The sequence below is a fragment of the Clarias gariepinus genome, chromosome 26, assembly GCF_024256425.1.
Source record: "Clarias gariepinus isolate MV-2021 ecotype Netherlands chromosome 26, CGAR_prim_01v2, whole genome shotgun sequence".
In the NCBI taxonomy this organism is placed as follows: Eukaryota; Metazoa; Chordata; class Actinopteri; order Siluriformes; family Clariidae; genus Clarias; species Clarias gariepinus.
In genome coordinates, this window is record NC_071125.1 from 2,677,519 (window position 1) to 2,697,540 (window position 20,022).

Here is a 20,022-nt window from a genome sequence, read left to right on the forward strand (position 1 = left end):
ATAAGGTATCGATTTCTTTGACTCAGTGACACTCTGCACGATAACTCACTCGCTAATGAGGAAGAGTCTGACACTTTTAGCAAACAATGGAATTTCAGGTCAAGAGTAAAGATCAAATCATGTTTAGCGCTCAGGAGGGAAGTTCACTCGGTCGCGTATTTCCTTTTAAAAGCGTTAAACAACTCCAAGGTTGTATATAGTTCTTTACCTCAAAAACAGTAGATCAGATTTAATTAAATTCAACTTTTGTTAAAAGATATTCTGCTTTCGCTAAAAAATTTGAAGGCTATGTGTCGCGCTTTGCTTAAAAGGTGTACGTATAAAACTTAAAAAGTGTACTGTACATACACAGCAGTTTTTAAATTGAACGTTTTGTTATAGACAACCTTTCATGTCGGAGAATAATACGTTGCGAAAAACGGGTAAAGGTGAAAATAACGTTCTGCCGTGAAACTGTTCATAAGTTTAAAGAAACAATGAACTGAGTATAAACATTTATATACAGTCTATGTATTTTTCTATAGTACAGTACATACAGAATTAATATGGATGAACAGAAAGGATTTTCCCTAGATTTCTCAGACTATTTTTTTCTCAAACTACTGTAAAAAAAAAAAAAAAAAAAAAGCTCAGCTAAAGGCCTTGTGTGTCTAAGAGCTAGAAAAAAGTATGCTGATGTTAATGCGACTTTGGCCGCGCTATTAGTCAAACGCTACCTTTTCATCCTTCAGTTCCGCCATCCTGGAGTGTCTGAATGCCGTAAAGACTCCAAATCCTCTACTTCTTTTATTAAAAGCCTGTGTCTGTTCTACATCACACGCATTATGAATTCGTCATTTTCTATTATTCAGGCACGTCCTTGAATGGATTCCACCCGCCGGTTCGACGTGCATTATTTCGCTCTCAGAGGGAACTCTTCCGTGACTTTTGGAGGCATTGATAATGTAAGGTATAAATCAAATACAGCGTCTCCACTAACGGCACCTTCCAGGACTGTTGTTCTGCTTATCATGGCATAAAAAATCTTTCATAATAAATCTGTTTTTTTTTTCATAATAAATCTCTATAAATAGTTAGTATCATTACTATACCTAAGAAGTCTTCTATCTTTAAAGTCTACTTCAAATTAGGGCTTGGGTAACACCAAGCATGGATGTCCTGTAAGCGTAAAAGTATTTGTCATAAAGAATTTATTCAAACAGAAAAACAAACTGAAAAAGCTGAATTCCGTAGCATAGAGAACAATTTCGTAACCTTTCACACCCAGTTCGACTTAACACAATGAGTGGGTACAGCTCGCCAAATTATGCATTTAATAGTAAATTTTTCTGTTATCAAAGCTAGCAATCACGACCAAGCACCGACTACAAGACGTTAAAAAGTACGCTACAATTACTGTTTTTTTTAATCATTTATCACAATATGAAAATTTTATGTTTATATTCTTTTTAATAACTTACATCAAGAGAAAATAGAGATGCATACAAATGATTAAAAGTAGGCCGTGTTGGTAATTATTTTCAAAAAGAATGAAAAATCGTACAATTCAAATTAATTAAAATTTGTTTTAAGAATTCAATTCGAAATTGAGCTAGCTTGATCGGGACTGAACCTTTAATAATCTGTTCAGTAGGTAAATATTAGCCACCATATTTGATCTTTCTGCATGTTTGCCTCACGTGTGGGTAACGGTGACGTGACGAGTTTCCGGGAAAGAAATCTCACTTCCATTACTGTTCAGTAAACTCTGTAGGAACAAACAACTTTCTCAACGTTAATCTACTGAGTGTCTGTCTGAGGAAGAATCACTGATTTCACATGTAGTAAAGCATCACAACCAATCGCACTTGTTGTTAGTCAACAAGTCAGCTGCTCCTGCCGAGGGGTCGCTACAGCAGATAATCCAATTAGCACACAAATTTGACACAGGTTTTACGCCAGATGCTCTTCTTGACGCAGCCCTCCTATTTGATTCCGGACTTGGGACCGGCACTGCATCCAGTGACTACGGTTTTGGGCATTGGCTGGAAATCGATCCTGGAGCTTCCGCCTGGCAGACGAGAAACCTACTGTACCACTGATTTTGGGCATTGGATGGGAATTGAACCCGTGCCTTCCTCATGGCAGATGAGAAACCTACCACTGAGTTTGGGCATTGGGTGGGAATCGAAACAAGGTCTTGGGTAAGCCAGGCAAGAAACCTACAGTACCACTGATTTTTCCCAGGCATTGTCTGGGAATCAAACCCGTGCCTTCCTCATGGCAGGCGAGAAATCTATCATTAAGTTTGGGCATGGGGTGAAAATCGAACCCAGGCTTTAGTACGCCAGGCAAGAAACCTTCCACTGAGCTACTAAATCCCACCTAGGGTAACTTTCTTGCTATGTGATTTCTTTATTATTCCTGGTAGTTTCTTTAGTGCTTCTTGGTGATGTATTGGAGATGATGGTTGCTAGATAGGAGTTACACCAGTAACAGGTTGAAAGGTTGTGCTTTCTTAACCGGGAAACTTGCCACGTCACCTAACGTTACCCACACGTGAGGCGACCATGCAGAAAGTTATACCTTTAGATACTGTGGGTATTTATAACCAATTATAATGCAGAATCCAGGATTTATCGGGGAAGACAGGAGGCCTAACCTACCCTTGAATGTGAAGAAACATTACTACTACTACTTACTACCACTATTTGTTCTTTATCTTCTTCTTCTCCTTTTACATTAACAGCAGATTAAGCTTTGCAGTGAGCAGAAAAATCTTGCGCATTTGGGGATAAAAACTAACACATTATATTCTGATTAAATGCGCATCTTATCAGATCAGTGTCTGTGTAAACTGGTAAGCTGAAATCTTAAATATGATTGATTTCAATAAGACTGAAGTAAACACAGCTTGTGTGTTTTTTATTTCTTACTTAAAAAACAGGAAGTCACCATGAACTGAACGAAAAGAAAAAAGAGCGCTAGGAGAATGAAACAGCATAAAAAAAAGATTATTTTGGTTCTTGCTTCAGTATTTTTATGTATCTCACACCTGTGCATGTAAACACCATCAGGACGATCTGACTGCATCATGCAAATTTATGAAGAAAAAAAAAACAAGAACAGGAAAGGAAAAGATCTGTGACTTGACTCATATTAGTAGAATATTTAAATAAAACCAGGCTTATTAAAACTTGAAATTGCATTTTTTTTTTTTTTTAATAGAAATCTTTTTGAGCTTTAAAATATGTTTGAAAAAAGTCAGCGACAAAAGCAGTGCCTCATTATTTAATCCCTTTTTTTTCTCCCAGTCGCCAGTCGTTTTTAGATGACCAAATCAATGCTATTATTCAGCGCACTGCGGTTCCCAGCGCATCTATATTCCACCGGTGAAGTGCACGCTCCGGCGTGTTCCCATGATAATCAGAAGGGCTTCCAGCCGCCTTAATGTCATCATTAGCCCACAGCGCTACCAGAGAAGCACCAGCGAGGCTCCAGAATACACAGCGCCACCTCTCTGGTTCGTACGCATAACTTCACCTGTTTGCTAACAGCGAGCGAGATGCAGTAATGAGCTAAACACGTATCATGTTTAAAGGTGATGACACGCTGTTGTTGTTGTTAATTAAACCCAGCACAACTAATTATCCATGTTGACTCTGCGGTCCGGCGCTGGTGAGGAACAGATAAGTGTAGAGCATGAAAAAAAGACCTAGGGGGCATGCTGTTTAAGGAAAATAATCAGCGCTGGTGAGATGCAATAAAGATCCAGAGTCACAATTTATAACACAAAGTGGATTTTTTTCTCCTTGTTTTTATTCAAATATATCTATTATGAGGCAGTTACGGGTCTAAAGAGTTACAGATCGGAAGATGAGCGGTTCGAGCCCCAGCTCTTAAGCAAGGCCCTTAACCCTGTCTGCTCCAGGGGCGCCGTAAAAATGGCTGACCCTGCGCTCTGACCCCTGCCTACCAACAAAAAGCTGGGATATGTGAAGAATTAAGCATTTCACTGCATATCGTACTGTGATGTGACAAATAATAATTAAATTTATTTATATAATCTACCTTTTATTGACTGCTCTTCATCATATCACACTTTATACCAAATATAAATTGCCATTCCCTAGGTCTACTGAACGGTCGCAATTAGAACTGTGGCCTCGCACCTCAGGTTGCATGTTTTCTTGTGTCCCACAGTCCAAAGACATGCAGATTATACCCCTATCTCACCTACGCGGTTTCGTGCGGTGGCCGTAATGTGGGCAATCGCGACGGCTCACAGTGCCTAACTCCGCATCTCACTGCAAGTCAGTGTGTGTGTGTGTATGTGTGTGTGTGTGTGTGTGTGCCCTGGTTCCCCTGTGGATTGGCACCCCGTCCAGGGTGAACCCCACCTCATGTCCTCGTGATAGACTCCATGCCCCTGTACAGGATAAGCAGTATAGAGAACATCTGAGTGAGTAAGGGAGGGAGTGAGTGAGTGGGCAAGTGTGTTTACTGAGCGCTAACACTGGAGACTCCTTCCAAACCCTTTGAAATACCACTACTACTAATAATAATAATATAATTAATCCTCCCCTTACACAAAAAGTCACCATGTTAATAAAGTATAGAATCTTTGTTCCTAAAGCAAGAACACCTAAACACTTACAAATCTCTGTGATTAGTCTGTTACTACGGAAACAATGATGTTTTCGAACAAGTTCACTGATGTTCACGTTACAGTCAGTCTTCAGATTCGTATACAAATTTATAAAATGGTTTTTAAGGAGAAGAACAGATAAGAAGAAAGAAACCTGCAGTTTGGTTACCAATGGCAACCCCATTAACCACCCCCTTCACACACACACACACACACACACACACACACACACACACACACACACTGTAATTCACTAAGACTTGGCCCTTTTAAAAAGAGCAGGAACAGAAGAAGGCTACAGGTGCCAGTGAAAAGGGAACAAAGAGCCGGATTTAGTCAGCATTCAGTAAGTACAGATTTAAACGCTACTCAGAATTTACGCAAGAGTTACACACACACACACACACACACGTATTGGATCCTGAGTACAAAGCATTTAAAGCATAAATATGTTGATAATCACTAATTATTAGTATCGATCTTTTACAAAAGTATAAGGACCCTTTACGTCAGGAACTGTGCACTGTCGTAACAGTGACCATACATTAACGCAAAAGTACTGATACACTAACACTGCATTAACACCACAGTAATGATACAGTAACACTATAGTAATGATACAATAATAATATATTAAAGCTACAGTAACAATACATTAACTCTGCAGTAGAAATACACTAACACTACACTAACAATACATTAACTCTACACTACACTGACGACACACTAACACTACAGTAACGCTATATTAATGATACAAAAACGCTAAATCAGTAACACAATATTAACAAGATGTGAACCATACAGTAACTTTACATTACCACTACAGTAACGCTACATCAACACTACATCAGTAATGCTATATTAACGATTTATTAACATTATAGTAACCCTACATCAGTAACATTAACAGTAACAGTAACATTAACACTATAGTAACAGTAACGCTACATCAGTAACATTAACACTACGGTAACATTAACACTACAGTAACAGTAACGCTACATCAGTAACATTAACACTACAGTAACATTAACAATAACAGTAACGCTACATTAGTAACATTAACACTACAGTAACATTAACACTACAGTAACAGTAACGCTACATCAGTAACAGTAACGCTACATCAGTAACATTAACACTACAGTAACATTAACACTACAGTAACAGTAACACTACGGTAACATTAACACTACAGTAACAGTAACGCTACATCAGTAACATTAACACTACAGTAACATTAACACTACAGTAACAGTAACGCTACATCAGTAACATTAACACTACAGTAACATTAACACTACAGTAACAGTAACGCTACATCAGTAACATTAACACTACAGTAACAGTAACACTACAGTAACAGTAACGCTACATCAGTAACATTAACACTACAGTAACATTAACACTACAGTAACAGTAACACTACGGTAACATTAACACTACAGTAACAGTAACGCTACATCAGTAACATTAACACTACAGTAACATTAACACTACAGTAACATTAACACTACAGTAACAGTAACGCTACATCAGTAACATTAAGACTACAGTAACATTAACACTACAGTAACAGTAACACTACAGTAACAGTAACGCTACATTAGTAACATTAAGACTACAGTAACATTAACACTACAGTAACAGTAACACTACAGTAACAGTAACGCTACATCAGTAACATTAACACTACAGTAACATTAACACTACAGTAACATTAACACTACAGTAACAGTAACGCTACATCAGTAACATTAACACTACAGTAACAGTAACACTACAGTAACAGTAACGCTACATCAGTAACATTAACACTACAGTAACATTAACACTACAGTAACAGTAACACTACGGTAACATTAACACTACAGTAACAGTAACGCTACATCAGTAACATTAACACTACAGTAACATTAACACTACAGTAACATTAACACTACAGTAACAGTAACGCTACATCAGTAACATTAAGACTACAGTAACATTAACACTACAGTAACAGTAACACTACAGTAACAGTAACGCTACATCAGTAACATTAACACTACAGTAACATTAACACTACAGTAACAGTAACGCTACATCAGTAACATTAACACTACAGTAACATTAACAATAACAGTAACGCTACATTAGTAACATTAACACTACAGTAACATTAACACTACAGTAACAGTAACACTACAGTAACAGTAACGCTACATCAGTAACATTAACACTACAGTAACATTAACACTACAGTAACAGTAACGCTACATCAGTAACATTAACACTACAGTAACATTAACACTACAGTAACAGTAACGCTACATCAGTAACATTAACACTACAGTAACATTAACACTACAGTAACAGTAACACTACAGTAACAGTAACGCTACATCAGTAACATTAAGACTACAGTAACATTAAGACTACAGTAACATTAACACTACAGTAACAGTAACACTACAGTAACAGTAACGCTACATCAGTAACATTAACACTACAGTAACAGTAACACTACAGTAACAGTAATAGTAACGCTACATCAGTAACATTAACACTACAGTAACATTAACACTACAGTAACAGTAACGCTACATTAGTAACATTACCACTACAGTAACAGTAATAGTAACGCTACATCAGTAACAGTAACACTACAGTAACAGTAATAGTAACGCTACATCAGTAACATTAACACTACAGTAACATTAACACTACAGTAACAGTAACACTACAGTAACAGTAACGCTACATCAGTAACATTAACACTACAGTAACATTAACACTACAGTAACAGTAACGCTACATCAGTAACATTAACACTACAGTAACAGTAATAGTAACGCTACATCAGTAACAGTAACACTACAGTAACAGTAATAGTAACGCTACATCAGTAACAGTAACACTACAGTAACAGTAATAGTAACGCTACATCAGTAACATTAACACTACAGTAACATTAACACTACAGTAACAGTAACGCTACATTAGTAACATTACCACTACAGTAACAGTAATAGTAACGCTACATCAGTAACAGTCGATTCCGAAAGACGACAACGTGACAGACAACAGAACTGAAAAATAAATCAGACAATAAAACCATAATAAATTACGACAATAGTGATGCATGTTTTTTTTGTAACTGTACTTATGCAACGAAATAAAAGAAAGAAAGAAAGAAAACTGCAGACTCAAAAAGGTTTTTCGAGAAGGTTAAAGAAAATTGAGTTCGATTGTTTTTTCCCTACAGAAGATGAGACGCATCTTAATAAGGTCCGAATTTTGTTTATGCAGAACAAAATGTATCAAATTTAGCCGATGGTCATCTCATCCGTTTATCGCTCCCCTCACAAATATTCTGAATAGCGCATCCGTGACCCTCTGTTCACTAATTACAACGTGACTTAAGTAAAAGTGAAAAAAGAGTAATGATATGATAAGGATATGATAAAGTCTTCCTTCTTTTCTTCTTTTTTTTCTTGCTTCCTGGGTCTGCCTTTATTCTTTCCTTCCCTCCTTCCCTACCTATTTCCTTGGATGGATGGACAGACTGTCTGACTGACTTCCTCTCTTCCTGGGACATTTCTTTTTCCTTCATAATTTCCAGTGACTTTCTTCCTTCCATCCTTTCTTTCTTCCCTTCTTCGGTCCATTTATCAATCCTGACACTTCCTTTATTTTCACATGGGATTCGCTCTCCTTCTTTTCCGTCCTAAATCTGATTTTGTATTACAAACATCCTAGTTATTTCTAGCATTTAAAAAGAAATTCAACATATTTCACTCAATATTTAATAATAAGGCAAAAGATAAGGAAAATTACAAAGATGCTAATAAAAATGGTTTTAAATAAAGCTAATGGTATTGCGTATTGAGTTGTATTAATTTAATATTCACAGATTAAATTAAATTGTTAAAACTAGAAAATAAATATGGACAAAACTGTTTAGGGACAGAGATTAAGCCAAGAAAATTTGTTTAAAAATATTATACTTGTGTCAATTAAGCATTATGAAAAAAAAGAAAAAAAAAAGAAAAAAAAAAGTCACTGCCAAGGAAAATGATATAATTTATATAGCCTACTGTATTTCACGTCATTATTATAAACAAAACACACTCTGGAAAGCCTTGGAAAGGCAAATGACTCTGATTAGCTGTTGAACACACTGTATTCAGCTCTACGTGACCGAGTCTGACTATGAAGCGGTGTTTCAAAAAAGACGAAGGACAACATCCTGAAAGGACAGTACTCATGTCACAGGGAAACAAAAAAAGCAAAATAAAGAGCTGTAGACAGACCTGTGCATAAAGGCACCGTGCCATTCCACTGGGCCAGGCTGTTGGGCACGGACTCGCACCGAATGGCGCTGGCTCCATGTAGCGTGTATCCAGGGTTACACGCGAACAGCACAACGGCGCCCAGTCCAAAGTCGCTTCCGATCCGCTTTCCATAGCGAGGCTCGGGGACCGAACTGCACTGGGAGGCGCTGGTCCTCGGTACAGCTGGAGGAAAAGAGTGCACTTTTATTTTTTACAGTACACAGTATTTCTTCTAGACTATGATGATTATAAGATCTTTGGTTTTACCAGTGTGTTTTGTGAAAATACAATCTTGAATATGTGACTTAAATGTCAATTGTGGTTTCTAAAGTAGTAGTACTTGCTAAAAGTGCTTTCTTTTGAATGTGAGGTTTTGGCAGGCAGCTACTCTCTCCTCAATACCACGGACCCTATAGACCCACTCTCACCCACGCTGCGACTGCCAGTTAATGTACATACATAGTGTTTTATTTGTCACACCCAGTTAAACACCCAGTGCTGTTATGCTCTATATCGGCACTCATGGAATGTCTCCCATCCAATCATGTTACACGGTTGTTGTATAATATTATGTACCTTTATATATCGAGATTGTACAGTGGTTTACCTTGGTAGACAAAATGGAAGCCTTTAGCCGTGTTCTGACCTTCTGCTGTGAACCTTAGGGTGATTTCATTGCCAGCACTTAAAGGCAATGGCTCTCCTTATAACAAAACAGACAGGAAGTACAGTGAGGAAACATGAATACTCCAGCAAGAAAATTAAGAAAATAAGAGCAGGCAAACAGGAGCAGTGCTAAACACACTTCAGGAATGCATTGGAATTAAGTTAAATAACAATGAAAACGTTATTGCACCCTCTATTTTTGGAGCCAACACTTAAACGTAAAGATAAAGGAAGTGCTCTTACCGGAATGAGAGCCATAAATGGACGTCAGAAGAGGAGAATCAGAAGAAGGTCCGTCATAGATGTCCACCACGTCACTGGAGGTGGTTTGAAAGAACATGAACTGGCCAAAAAGCACTGCAAAAAAAAAAAAAAACACACATACTGTACGTATTGTAGCATGGATTTATCGCTAACATTCTACCGTAATAGTGTCTTAACAAGATGTCCAGGTAGGAAATAGGGAAACAACTATAAGGGCATGACCTCTGATTTCTATCTTCGCCCGAAATTTTAGTCAGGCGCTCCCCAGATAACCATAGCTTATCAAAACTGGCCCAGGCAGCATGACCATGTTCGAGCCGTGCTCCCTACACAGCCCTAACGAGGAATTTGAGTCCTGGAGTGAAAAAGAAATCCAATAAGTTCTTATTGTGAGTGTGAAAGGACCCGTAAAGAGAGAGGAATCGATAGTTAATGCAGTGCTGCACTGTTTCGTTCAGCCATGGAGTAAGCGCAACATGCCTCGGGGCAAGCCGGGCGTAAATTAGACAGGCGACAAAGCAACGACGCATTTCTACGCTGAAGGTGGGAAAAATTGCGGCATGAGTTTTTGTTATTAAATTTAAGTTATTATATAGATTTGCCTCACATTTAGGCGATGCGGATAAACTAGGCCGAGCTCTGTGGAGCAGTGGGTAAGTGGCAATGTTATATCACCTCTGAATATAACTTCAGCAATTGTACTTCATTAAAGGACTCAAGTATCATGTCAAGACATCTTCACTGTATCTGTGTACGCCAAAGTTTACATTTAAATAAAAACGGCACTCATGACCAATTCAACCTTCTAAACACTTTCAAATATATTAAAACCATTTGGATGGCGTTTCTGATTCTGGCATTTGCCCAGCCAAAAAAATAATAATAAAAAAAGCCGTACATGCCCAGATTTTATTGACCACCTTTAGCTTTAATTATGATGCACAGTGTGGTGACGAATTTATGTGTAAAAATGATTCCTCCTGCTCCCAGAAGCACATTTTCACAGCTTGAGTCCTGGAATATGGCCGTGCCATCAGGGAAGAAAAACTCCATAAATGTAATAATCTGGTCATTCAGTACGTTCAGGTCGTCAGCTGACTTCACTTTATTGAACATAACAATGCAACTGAAGCAACACATGACTCTTTTTTATTGCTTCAAAGTCCAACCTTTATGCTCACTTTTAAATGCAAGTACTATTCTTCGTCATAACAAGTGGATTTCTTATGGCCCAATTCTTTTGTTTTTAGTCCCAATCTTGTGAGTTCACATCATCAAGGTGCCAGTAATATACCTTACCAATTGCTACTGTAAACTCAAAAAAAGAAGAAGAAGAAGAAGAAGAAGAAGAAGAAGAAGGCTTTGTTAATGTTAACTTAAAAAAGAAGGCTTAATGTTATAAAATAAATGCAAACATAGTATACAGTTACTCCCCTACAAATAAAAATTCGAGTTACAAACTTTTGAATATACAAACGTGCGTTAGCGCATGTTTAATCGTGGAAGTTAGATTACATGTTTGGTGTATATTATACAGTAACGTGCATTCAGTGCGCATCCCAGGAGGTCTGAAAGCAAGTGTAAAAGCAGTAGCGATGAAGCTGGTATTGCTAGGAAGCACCGAGAAATAACAATGGAGACAAAAGTAATAATTAAAAAATAGTAAAAATAATTGACTAAACTGACAACTGACATTGCTCGTTTTTTTAACATAAATGGTACGACCATCAGCACAATTTAAAAGAAAGAAGGCAGGATCATGGAACATGTTAGTTTGATATTTTTATACTGTGTATAGTCAGTTGTGTTAGCACCTAGACACCGTTTGTTAGATATATAAATAAATTTAACTAAAGTATGCATGCTCGTAAAATTATTCTTTTAAAACTCAGCTGGTTTGTTTTCGACACTGTCCAGGCAGGATTTTGTCAGTGTGATCTGGCAACCCTGTTTTCAGTCTATGGTTAACTCAGTGGCTGGGAAACTGCTGATTTTAATTTAAGATCAATAAAAGATATCTGCTCATCGTATAATAGAATTTGTTCGATATTTGTTCTTTTTTAATAGGAGACATGGAGCGGGAAAATCAGCTCGGTGAATTAGTGACCAGGTCCAGATGGGCGGCGGGGCGCGTCGAGGCAGTGACATTACAGGGGGTATGCATGTTCATGATCGACTGGATGAACTTGGTGGAGCGTAGCAGAGCATAAGAGCGGGGATTAGGAGGGTTGGGTAGAGCAGAAGAGCAAATCAAATTAAAATTCTTAAGCTAGCACTAGCAAAGGTTTCTTAAAAGCTCTTATAATGAAACATCAAGTCAACTGTATGTATGTTTTACTACAAAGACCACAATCAATCATCTGTGTGAAAGAGTCAATGCTATTTAGGTGCTTATTCAATGCAACAATCAATTAGTGTATGCACGCTATTCTACAACAGCTAACAAACCCCTTAATCCTTCTGTCAGGAAACCACATGGCTTTCGTTGTAAGATCACACTCTTCTCTTCTGTTGTGTGTGTCTCCTAACCTAGCGAGTGCTCTCTGACAAATACTACCTCCTCACCAGATCACGCAGTGTACTCTATAACATTAATATATTCCATTACAAAAGCGTTTGCGCTCTTTCATACCCCACATTGTGCTCAGGTGTTCTTTACTATCACCAAACACACACCTCCCTCTAGCTCTTCCTTCTCGTCTTCTAAAACCGCTCCAATTCCCAGAGTCAACAACAAAGCTAGCAGAAGAACGTATGACCTCTAGTATTAATATGTATTCAGGACGCGACAGATCTTTTTCCTCTGGGTCGTGTGACTGCAAAACTGTACGCGGAGAAAATAATACAAGTGTTTTGTCAGTAAATAAGAAAGCATTAAGGATGCCGGGCTTGATTAGGGCTGACATGGCGTGCCCATGTTTCCCAAAAGAGCGGGCAGACGATGCCGGCGTGGTAACAAAATAAAGATGCCACCTTTGACAATTCAATTGGGTATATAGTAGCAGCAGGAGGATGGAGTATAATTAGGAGCAGAAAAAAAAAAAAACCTTATTTAAATAATCTATCAAACAGAAAGGTGCCATGGGGTTGAGCGGGTTCTCGTTTTCTACTCCGTTAAGCTTAATGATTTAACCCTAAAATTTAAAACATTCCATCAATCCAGGATTTATAATGCAATATAAACCTATATAATTGCTCATAGTATAGCCTGCACAAGGATATGTATGATATTCAGGTATGCCAGTGCAGTTAATTACTTCATATTTAATTCAATAACATATAATTATGTAGATTAAATAAAAGAAATGGGAACAAATGTTTTACAGCGACAGGCTGCAAAGTGCCTTGAAGGAAACAATTAGAAAATTTTGTTGTTTATGTAACAACCTCAGCATCAACCTTATTTCCCCTTTCGTCTGTTCCAACCACTTAACATTTAGCACCACCAGTATACTAATCCCCGGCCTAATCATCTGTCATCTGCACCTGTTTCTCACTGGTTCATGCCTTAAGTAAGATGGATTTTTATGCTTGAATGATTTATAGGTCACTTTGTGCCTTAACAAACAAAAAACATTTTTCTGAAACTGCTCAGGTACTGGGCCTAGACTCACAATTTGCCAAAAATGTGAGACAAAAACGTCCCACAGGAAACCTAAAGATCTATTCCTCAAGACTACAATAACCATACAAGAAAGTCTATGTCTTTGGAAATGAAATATTACTGTAGGAAATGATCAGGGTGAATATAATGCATTTATAGGACACTATTAGAATTTAGGTAACTTTTTAAGCATAAATAAGTATAAGCATTATACAGCATGTGGTGTTTATAGCACATTTTGTCACCACCACCTCACTTTGGATAGTGCATTATTGAGATGCCATAAGCAGTCCTTATATAAATGTATATAAGTGTATACAATGCTAAAACTGTAATTCCTATAAAATGCGCATTGCCTATAATGATGTAAGTAATAACAGTGCAAAGCCTGTGCATTATAACATCAGTGTCTTGAATGTTATAAAACAGTATGATCTTTTTTTTTTAAAGTGATCACTTTTGGATGTCACTTTTAGTTCAAGTTTCTGTTTAGCATTATACTTTATGGTTTCATACACAGTATGTTACATAACATGTTATACTGTAGTAAATTTATAATGCATCATCAATAAAGGAACAATATTTTTTTTTGCCAGAATCTTTAATAAAATCTCATTTCTATGTAATCTCTCTATGTTATCTTTATTTCATTTCTATGCAATCTATGATGAAGAAAAATCTCATCACAGACTCATCAAAACAAACTGAGATTTCAAAGTCCAAGCTTCATTTTGTATTCCGTGTGGATAATTAAATAAACCCTGCTCATTACTCGCGCTTAACAATTGACTGAGATATATTGGGCGTTTCATATATATATATATATATATATTTTTTTTTTTTTACAGGTACACTCCAGTAATATAAAACGAGATGGGTCAATGGGACCTCTTTTCCTAAGTGAACAGAACAGAAGGCTAGTAAAACAGAGAACCGGCTACATTAAGTCTCAATGTTGCGAGGAAATAGTGTCAGATGATGGAAGGGTGACCTCTCTTTTTTCCTTAACAAGAAGGTCACAGCTCATTAAGCCGCAGAGAGGATCCAACATTGCGGTCAGGGTTATCATAACCCCATGAAAAGAAAGTTTTTTTTTTCTCCAAACAATGGAGTGGATTTGATGGAGCCACAGTGTAGACAGAAAAGATCCAGAAACAGCTAGTATGTATAGTCATATACTGTACAATCAGCCATAGCTTGATCAGATGCTCGATTTGAGACATTTGTAGGCAAAATGTTCCTTAAACCATTCTTGAACCATTTCTGCAGTCTTTAAGGGTGCATTATCCTGCTAAAGGAGGCCCATAATATGTAATATGTATTTTGGAAGTGTCAAAGTAGCATACACAATTATGGCAGGACGCTAGGTTTCCCAGCAGAACATTGGCCAAAGCATTACACTGCCTCTGCCAGACCATCTTCTTTTTTTGCTTCCTGGTCTTTGTATGTGCTTCGGTGGAGAATACGGGTCAGTATCGCCACCCTGACCGGTCTGCAGCTAAGCAGCTCCATACACAACAAATTGTAATGCACTGTGAATTCTGATTCCTTTCTATCTCAACCAGCACCTACTTTTTCAGCAATTCGAGCTACAACAGCTCTTCCATTGAATCGGACTAGCCTTCCCTCACCACATGCATCAATGAGCCTTGGCCTCCCATGACCCTGGAGCCAATTCAATGGTTTCCCTTCTCTGGAGCACCTTAATTAGGTACTGTGTGTTTGCAGACACTCTGACTTAGTTGTCTAGCCATCACAATTTGGCAAAAAGTTGATGTATTTGAAGCAGGAAAAAATGGGCGAGCGTAAGGATCCAAGTAACTTTGAGAAATTGTGCCAAATTGTGATGGCTAGACAACAAAGTCAGAGTTTCTCCAAACATGCGGTAGCTTCTCGCCATACCGGGACGATATGACCGACTGTTCCCTCGCTGCCTAATACTGTATATCCCATCATAATAAGGTAACACTCAATATGTTCATATCAGTTGTATCCAGATATTGGAAGAACTAGCCTGGCTACAAAATGTTCTTGCAGAACATCTGATACAGAGCATTTGCGTAAAAGTTATAATGGTATTCAGTGTATAGAAGGTGATGCAAGAGAGTTGACGTTATCACCTCTGCTCAATTTAGACAATAAGAACCGAATGATTTGATGTTTCTCCCTTAAGAAAAAAAACAAACATGAAAACTTGTTTGAGAAATATGATATTATTAGTTTCACATAATGCATGGAACACAACTAGTTCTTCATGACTCAGTGTCTTGGAGGCTGTTGTGCAAAAAAAAAACCAAAAAAAAACAAAAAAACAAGGCTTTATGTAAGAGATAACGTGTTCCAATATCAGGAAATAACAGACGAGAACATCACAATGCCAAGCCGAGTCCATCATTTTCCAACAACAGCTGCCATTATCTCACTTATACCACAGCTATTTACCAGAATAATCCCCAAATAGCAAATGTACTGTGCTATTTAGGTAGGTTTCTACTTACCTGCCTTATTTTATTAAATAAAAATCCATTCCCAGTAAAATTTGTTTCTTATTCTTGTTTTTTTCTTCCAACAGCAAAGCAATAGTGATGCTTAAATTTACTGGAAACTGTTTACCTAAACCTTCGTATTTTTAAGTTAAAAGGTAGAGCGGATTTTTTTTTAATCAAGGACACATACTGCAGTTAATACTAGGAGAAAATACTAAGCTTTGACATAAATTATTGAACCACATCACATAAATTATTAAAGCAGTCTCATCTGCATAAAGTATTGAACCACACCCGAGCCAAAATAAGTGAAAAGGTGAAAAACCTCCCTTGTCCAAGTTTTTAATTAATTTCAATTCATTTATGTTAGTTTTTTTTTTTTTTACAGTTACAGTATGAATTTTTCTGATACCTGGCATCCCTGTGAGCAAGTCACTCCTCACACCTTCCAAGCTCTAGATTTACATAAAAAACAAACTCTTGTCCAACTTTTCCCCTGTTTTGTCTTGAGGGATCTCTGTCCCAATACACACGCCTAGTAAACATGAAACGTTCTGGCAATATATATAGGCAGTGTGTACTATCAGAAGGTGTGTTGTATACATATTGTTCATCCCAATAGCGTATTTCCCTAAGGTGTCTAAAGTTCTACTCTTAGGGGTGAATAAGTTCTTTTTCTTTCTTTCTTTTTTTTGTTTTGCACTAATCTTATTATGCATTTGTTTATGTTCAGTGACAAGTCTTTTTATATTTTAATATACTTCTCAGTATACAATGACACTTTGCACAGTCAACTTTTGTATAGCCGTACATTTGTAGACTTGTACTTTGCATCCCAAATGCTGTGTCTGCTTGTGGACATGACAAATAATAAATATAAATATATATCATATAAAATATATTATTCAAAGTTCAAATGAATTTAAAGTTAAAGCTACATTAAACAACATTCAACATAGAAAAAAACTTTTAATCACAAAAGCAGCCATGCATTCTTTGTCAAGCTGTTTACCAACCCGCCACAAGACTAACACCAACACCAGGTGAAGTAAAAAACACTGATCATCAATTATATACCAGTAAACTGGTGACAAGATCATGGGCACTTAAGACTCATCCATTCCCACAGAGACCAAAGGCCAGCACGTCCGGTCCGATCCCAAGGTAAAGCCAATGCAGCAAAACTCACCAAAAAAGTCAATACTAGCTACCATAAAAAGGCACCAGAAGACCCAATGCACCACAGCCCACCATAAACAGGGCCCAGCAAGAGAAGAGCCTAAGGCCAACCATTCAGCCTCCAAATTCCCCAGATCCCAATCCGACTGTGCACCCATGGTATGCGCCAGACAAACAAATCAGATCCAGGGAGGCTCCATCCTGCAACTCACAGCGTCTAAAGTATCCTGTTAGCTGTATCCTGCATGCAGACACCAAGGAACATCCCTAGACGTCTTGTGGAGTCATGCCCTGAGGGGACAGAACCACCCCACTTGCACAAGGCAAATCCTACAATGTGCTAATACTGGGTATAATATTTGGTGTTGTAAATCCTGTATTTGAGTAAAAGTAAAGATACCCTAGATTAAATATTACTCCAGTAAAAAAAGATGTCCCGCTTAAGTAAAAGTAATAAATATTTGCTTTTAAATGTTTTTAAGTATCAAAAATAAGATACAGTAATTTACTATGACCTAAATGTTTTATTGTTACTGTTATGTTTAGACTTTATTTATCTACTCACCGTTCAAACCGGTCCGTATATAACTCTGGGCACAGATCTGTTACTGTAAGATCATTAAACTGATGTCAGTTAACATTATCATGAGCGGTTAATATGCAGGTAAAATAATATGCAAGTAATTTCTATTTCAATTTATTTCTATTCAGGAAATAATCTCATGCAATTTTAAGCAGATATCAGAGATATTAGACTCGCTCTCTTCAAAGAACATTAATCAATGTTTCATGTGTTTGCTGTGCAGGAGATTTATTGAGACACTGGATAGTTTAATAGTTCAGCAGAAGCTTTGATCACGGTGGAAGCTAAATTTGTGGAACGTCTCAGTTTGTAGAGGTCTAAGTAGAACTCCAACTATTTCCACTTGCTAACTGTTTTAGTCATTCTTCCAAAACCATTTTCACAATTTTAATTCTGAAATATGCCTATGCATCAAGGAAGAAAAACTCTATAGATCTGATAACCAAATAACATTGCTGAGCCTAAACCTGTCAGTCCGGATCAAGAGCGGTATCTCATCACAACCACAGTGCACACTTGAGGCCCTCAGGGCTGTATGCTCAGTCCACTGCTGTTTACCTTGCTGACTTATGTCTGGGTCTGAATTCACATTCGCGTCTAAATCCTTAGGTTTGCCACTTTCACAAGTGTGGTGGGTTCCATCAGCAGGAACGTCAAGTTAGGGTATAAAGAGGAGGTTCAGGAGCGAACGAGCAACCTGTTTCTCAATGGCGAGAAGACTAATTAACTGGTTATAACTTCAGAAGAGCATCAAATGAATATTTATGGCTCCTTTGTGGAGAGGGTCTATTTCTTTGGTGTTAACCTGTAGGAGAACCTCAACAACATCTCCATAGCAAAAAAGCCCAGCAACACATCTATATTGTAAAAAAGCTGAGAAAAGCTTATCTTCAATGGCACCATTCTCAACAGAGAGACTATGGAGATTCATTTTGAACAGCTGTATCAGTGTCTGGTTTGGAAATTGCACCATCTTGAATCGCAAGACCCTGCAGTGGTGAGTAAGGACAGCTGAGGAGATCACTGGGGTCTCTCATCTCTCCATCACAGACATTTCACTACACATTTTACTTTGCAGCTGCAAAGCCACCAGAATTGCAAATGACCCCAGACGCCCCTCATACAAACTGTTCACCCTCCTGCCGTCTGGAAGAAGGCACTAAAGCATTCGAGCCACATGGTCAGACTATGTAAAAGTTTCTTGCCTCAAACCATGAGACTCCTTAATATCCAGGGACTGGACAGACATCAGCACACACACACACACACACACACACACACACACACACACACACACCTACACACACACACACACAACCAAATGCCACTTCACTCCATTTGCAAAATAGAAAAACAGACACAAATAATATATATAGGAAATTATATCTTAAATATATATATTTTTTAAAAAGTCTTACTATAATTTAGTGCATGTCTTTTTTAAAGACGCCTCCCTGTACGGATTTCTTAGCTTTCGCAGTTTGAATGAATGTCCAGCCAGCCTGAGTAACATGTAGAAGTAGAAAGGGAAAATGAAGGGAAGTCACTCGACATAAAACGGACAAGTTGCTGAACAGGCTCATCTGCGAGAGGATTAAAGTCTTAAAAGACTAAGAAGGGATATCATAGGAATAAAATGAGGTGCATGCAGTATCCTTCTGAAAAGGGATCAGTTTGAAGTTTGGGTGGATTTTCTAAAAAAAAAAGATAAAACTGTCGGAAACCGTCTCCTTTTCATATGCCACTCTTGCAGAAATGAGCAGTCAATCCAGAAATTACACGCAGTCTAAAAAGCATCACTCGATTATTATTCGGGGTTTTGAAACGAAATAGTAAAGGTAGCAGTAAAGAATAGAGGAAATGACTAGTCTCTGGAGAATCACATGTTCCTCACGTCAGACTTGCTGGAGGCGAAATCCGTCAGCCCTGAGGTCGTTTTTTCTCTAGATACATTTATGTAAAAAAAAACAAAAGCAAATAAAGCTGTATATGTAAGAACCAAAGTTAAGCACTCATAGCGCACAGCAACAGTCAGACCTCAGACGTTACCTCAGAGACAGAGAAGTGAATTGATGCTCAAATATAACCTTGAACTTCAGCGCATTTCTCTTGTGTGGTACTGGCTCCAGTGAGGAGCAGAAAAAAGTCCAATGGCATTGTCTGAAAGATTGCTAAAACTAAACTATGCCATGCACAATGCAATGTTTTGCCTGTGAATATACTCTGAAATAGTAAACACTTAGATATTTATATGGCATTGTGTAACCTTTTAACATCCTGAATAAGAAAACAAA

General features: G+C 37.7%; 1 protein-coding gene across 1 annotated transcript in view; it reads right to left on the reverse strand.

The window, feature by feature from the left end:
- Window positions 1-20,022, reverse strand: part of csmd3a (CUB and Sushi multiple domains 3a) — a 302,574-nt gene that overhangs the window by 113,778 nt on the left and 168,774 nt on the right. Inside the window, exons 32-34 of the mRNA XM_053487612.1 lie at window positions 9,856-9,969; window positions 9,554-9,649; window positions 8,926-9,129 (exon numbers count right to left, since the gene is read on the reverse strand). Of these exons, the coding sequence (XP_053343587.1) occupies window positions 8,926-9,129; window positions 9,554-9,649; window positions 9,856-9,969 (414 nt within the window). The remainder of the gene's footprint in view (window positions 1-8,925; window positions 9,130-9,553; window positions 9,650-9,855; window positions 9,970-20,022) is intronic.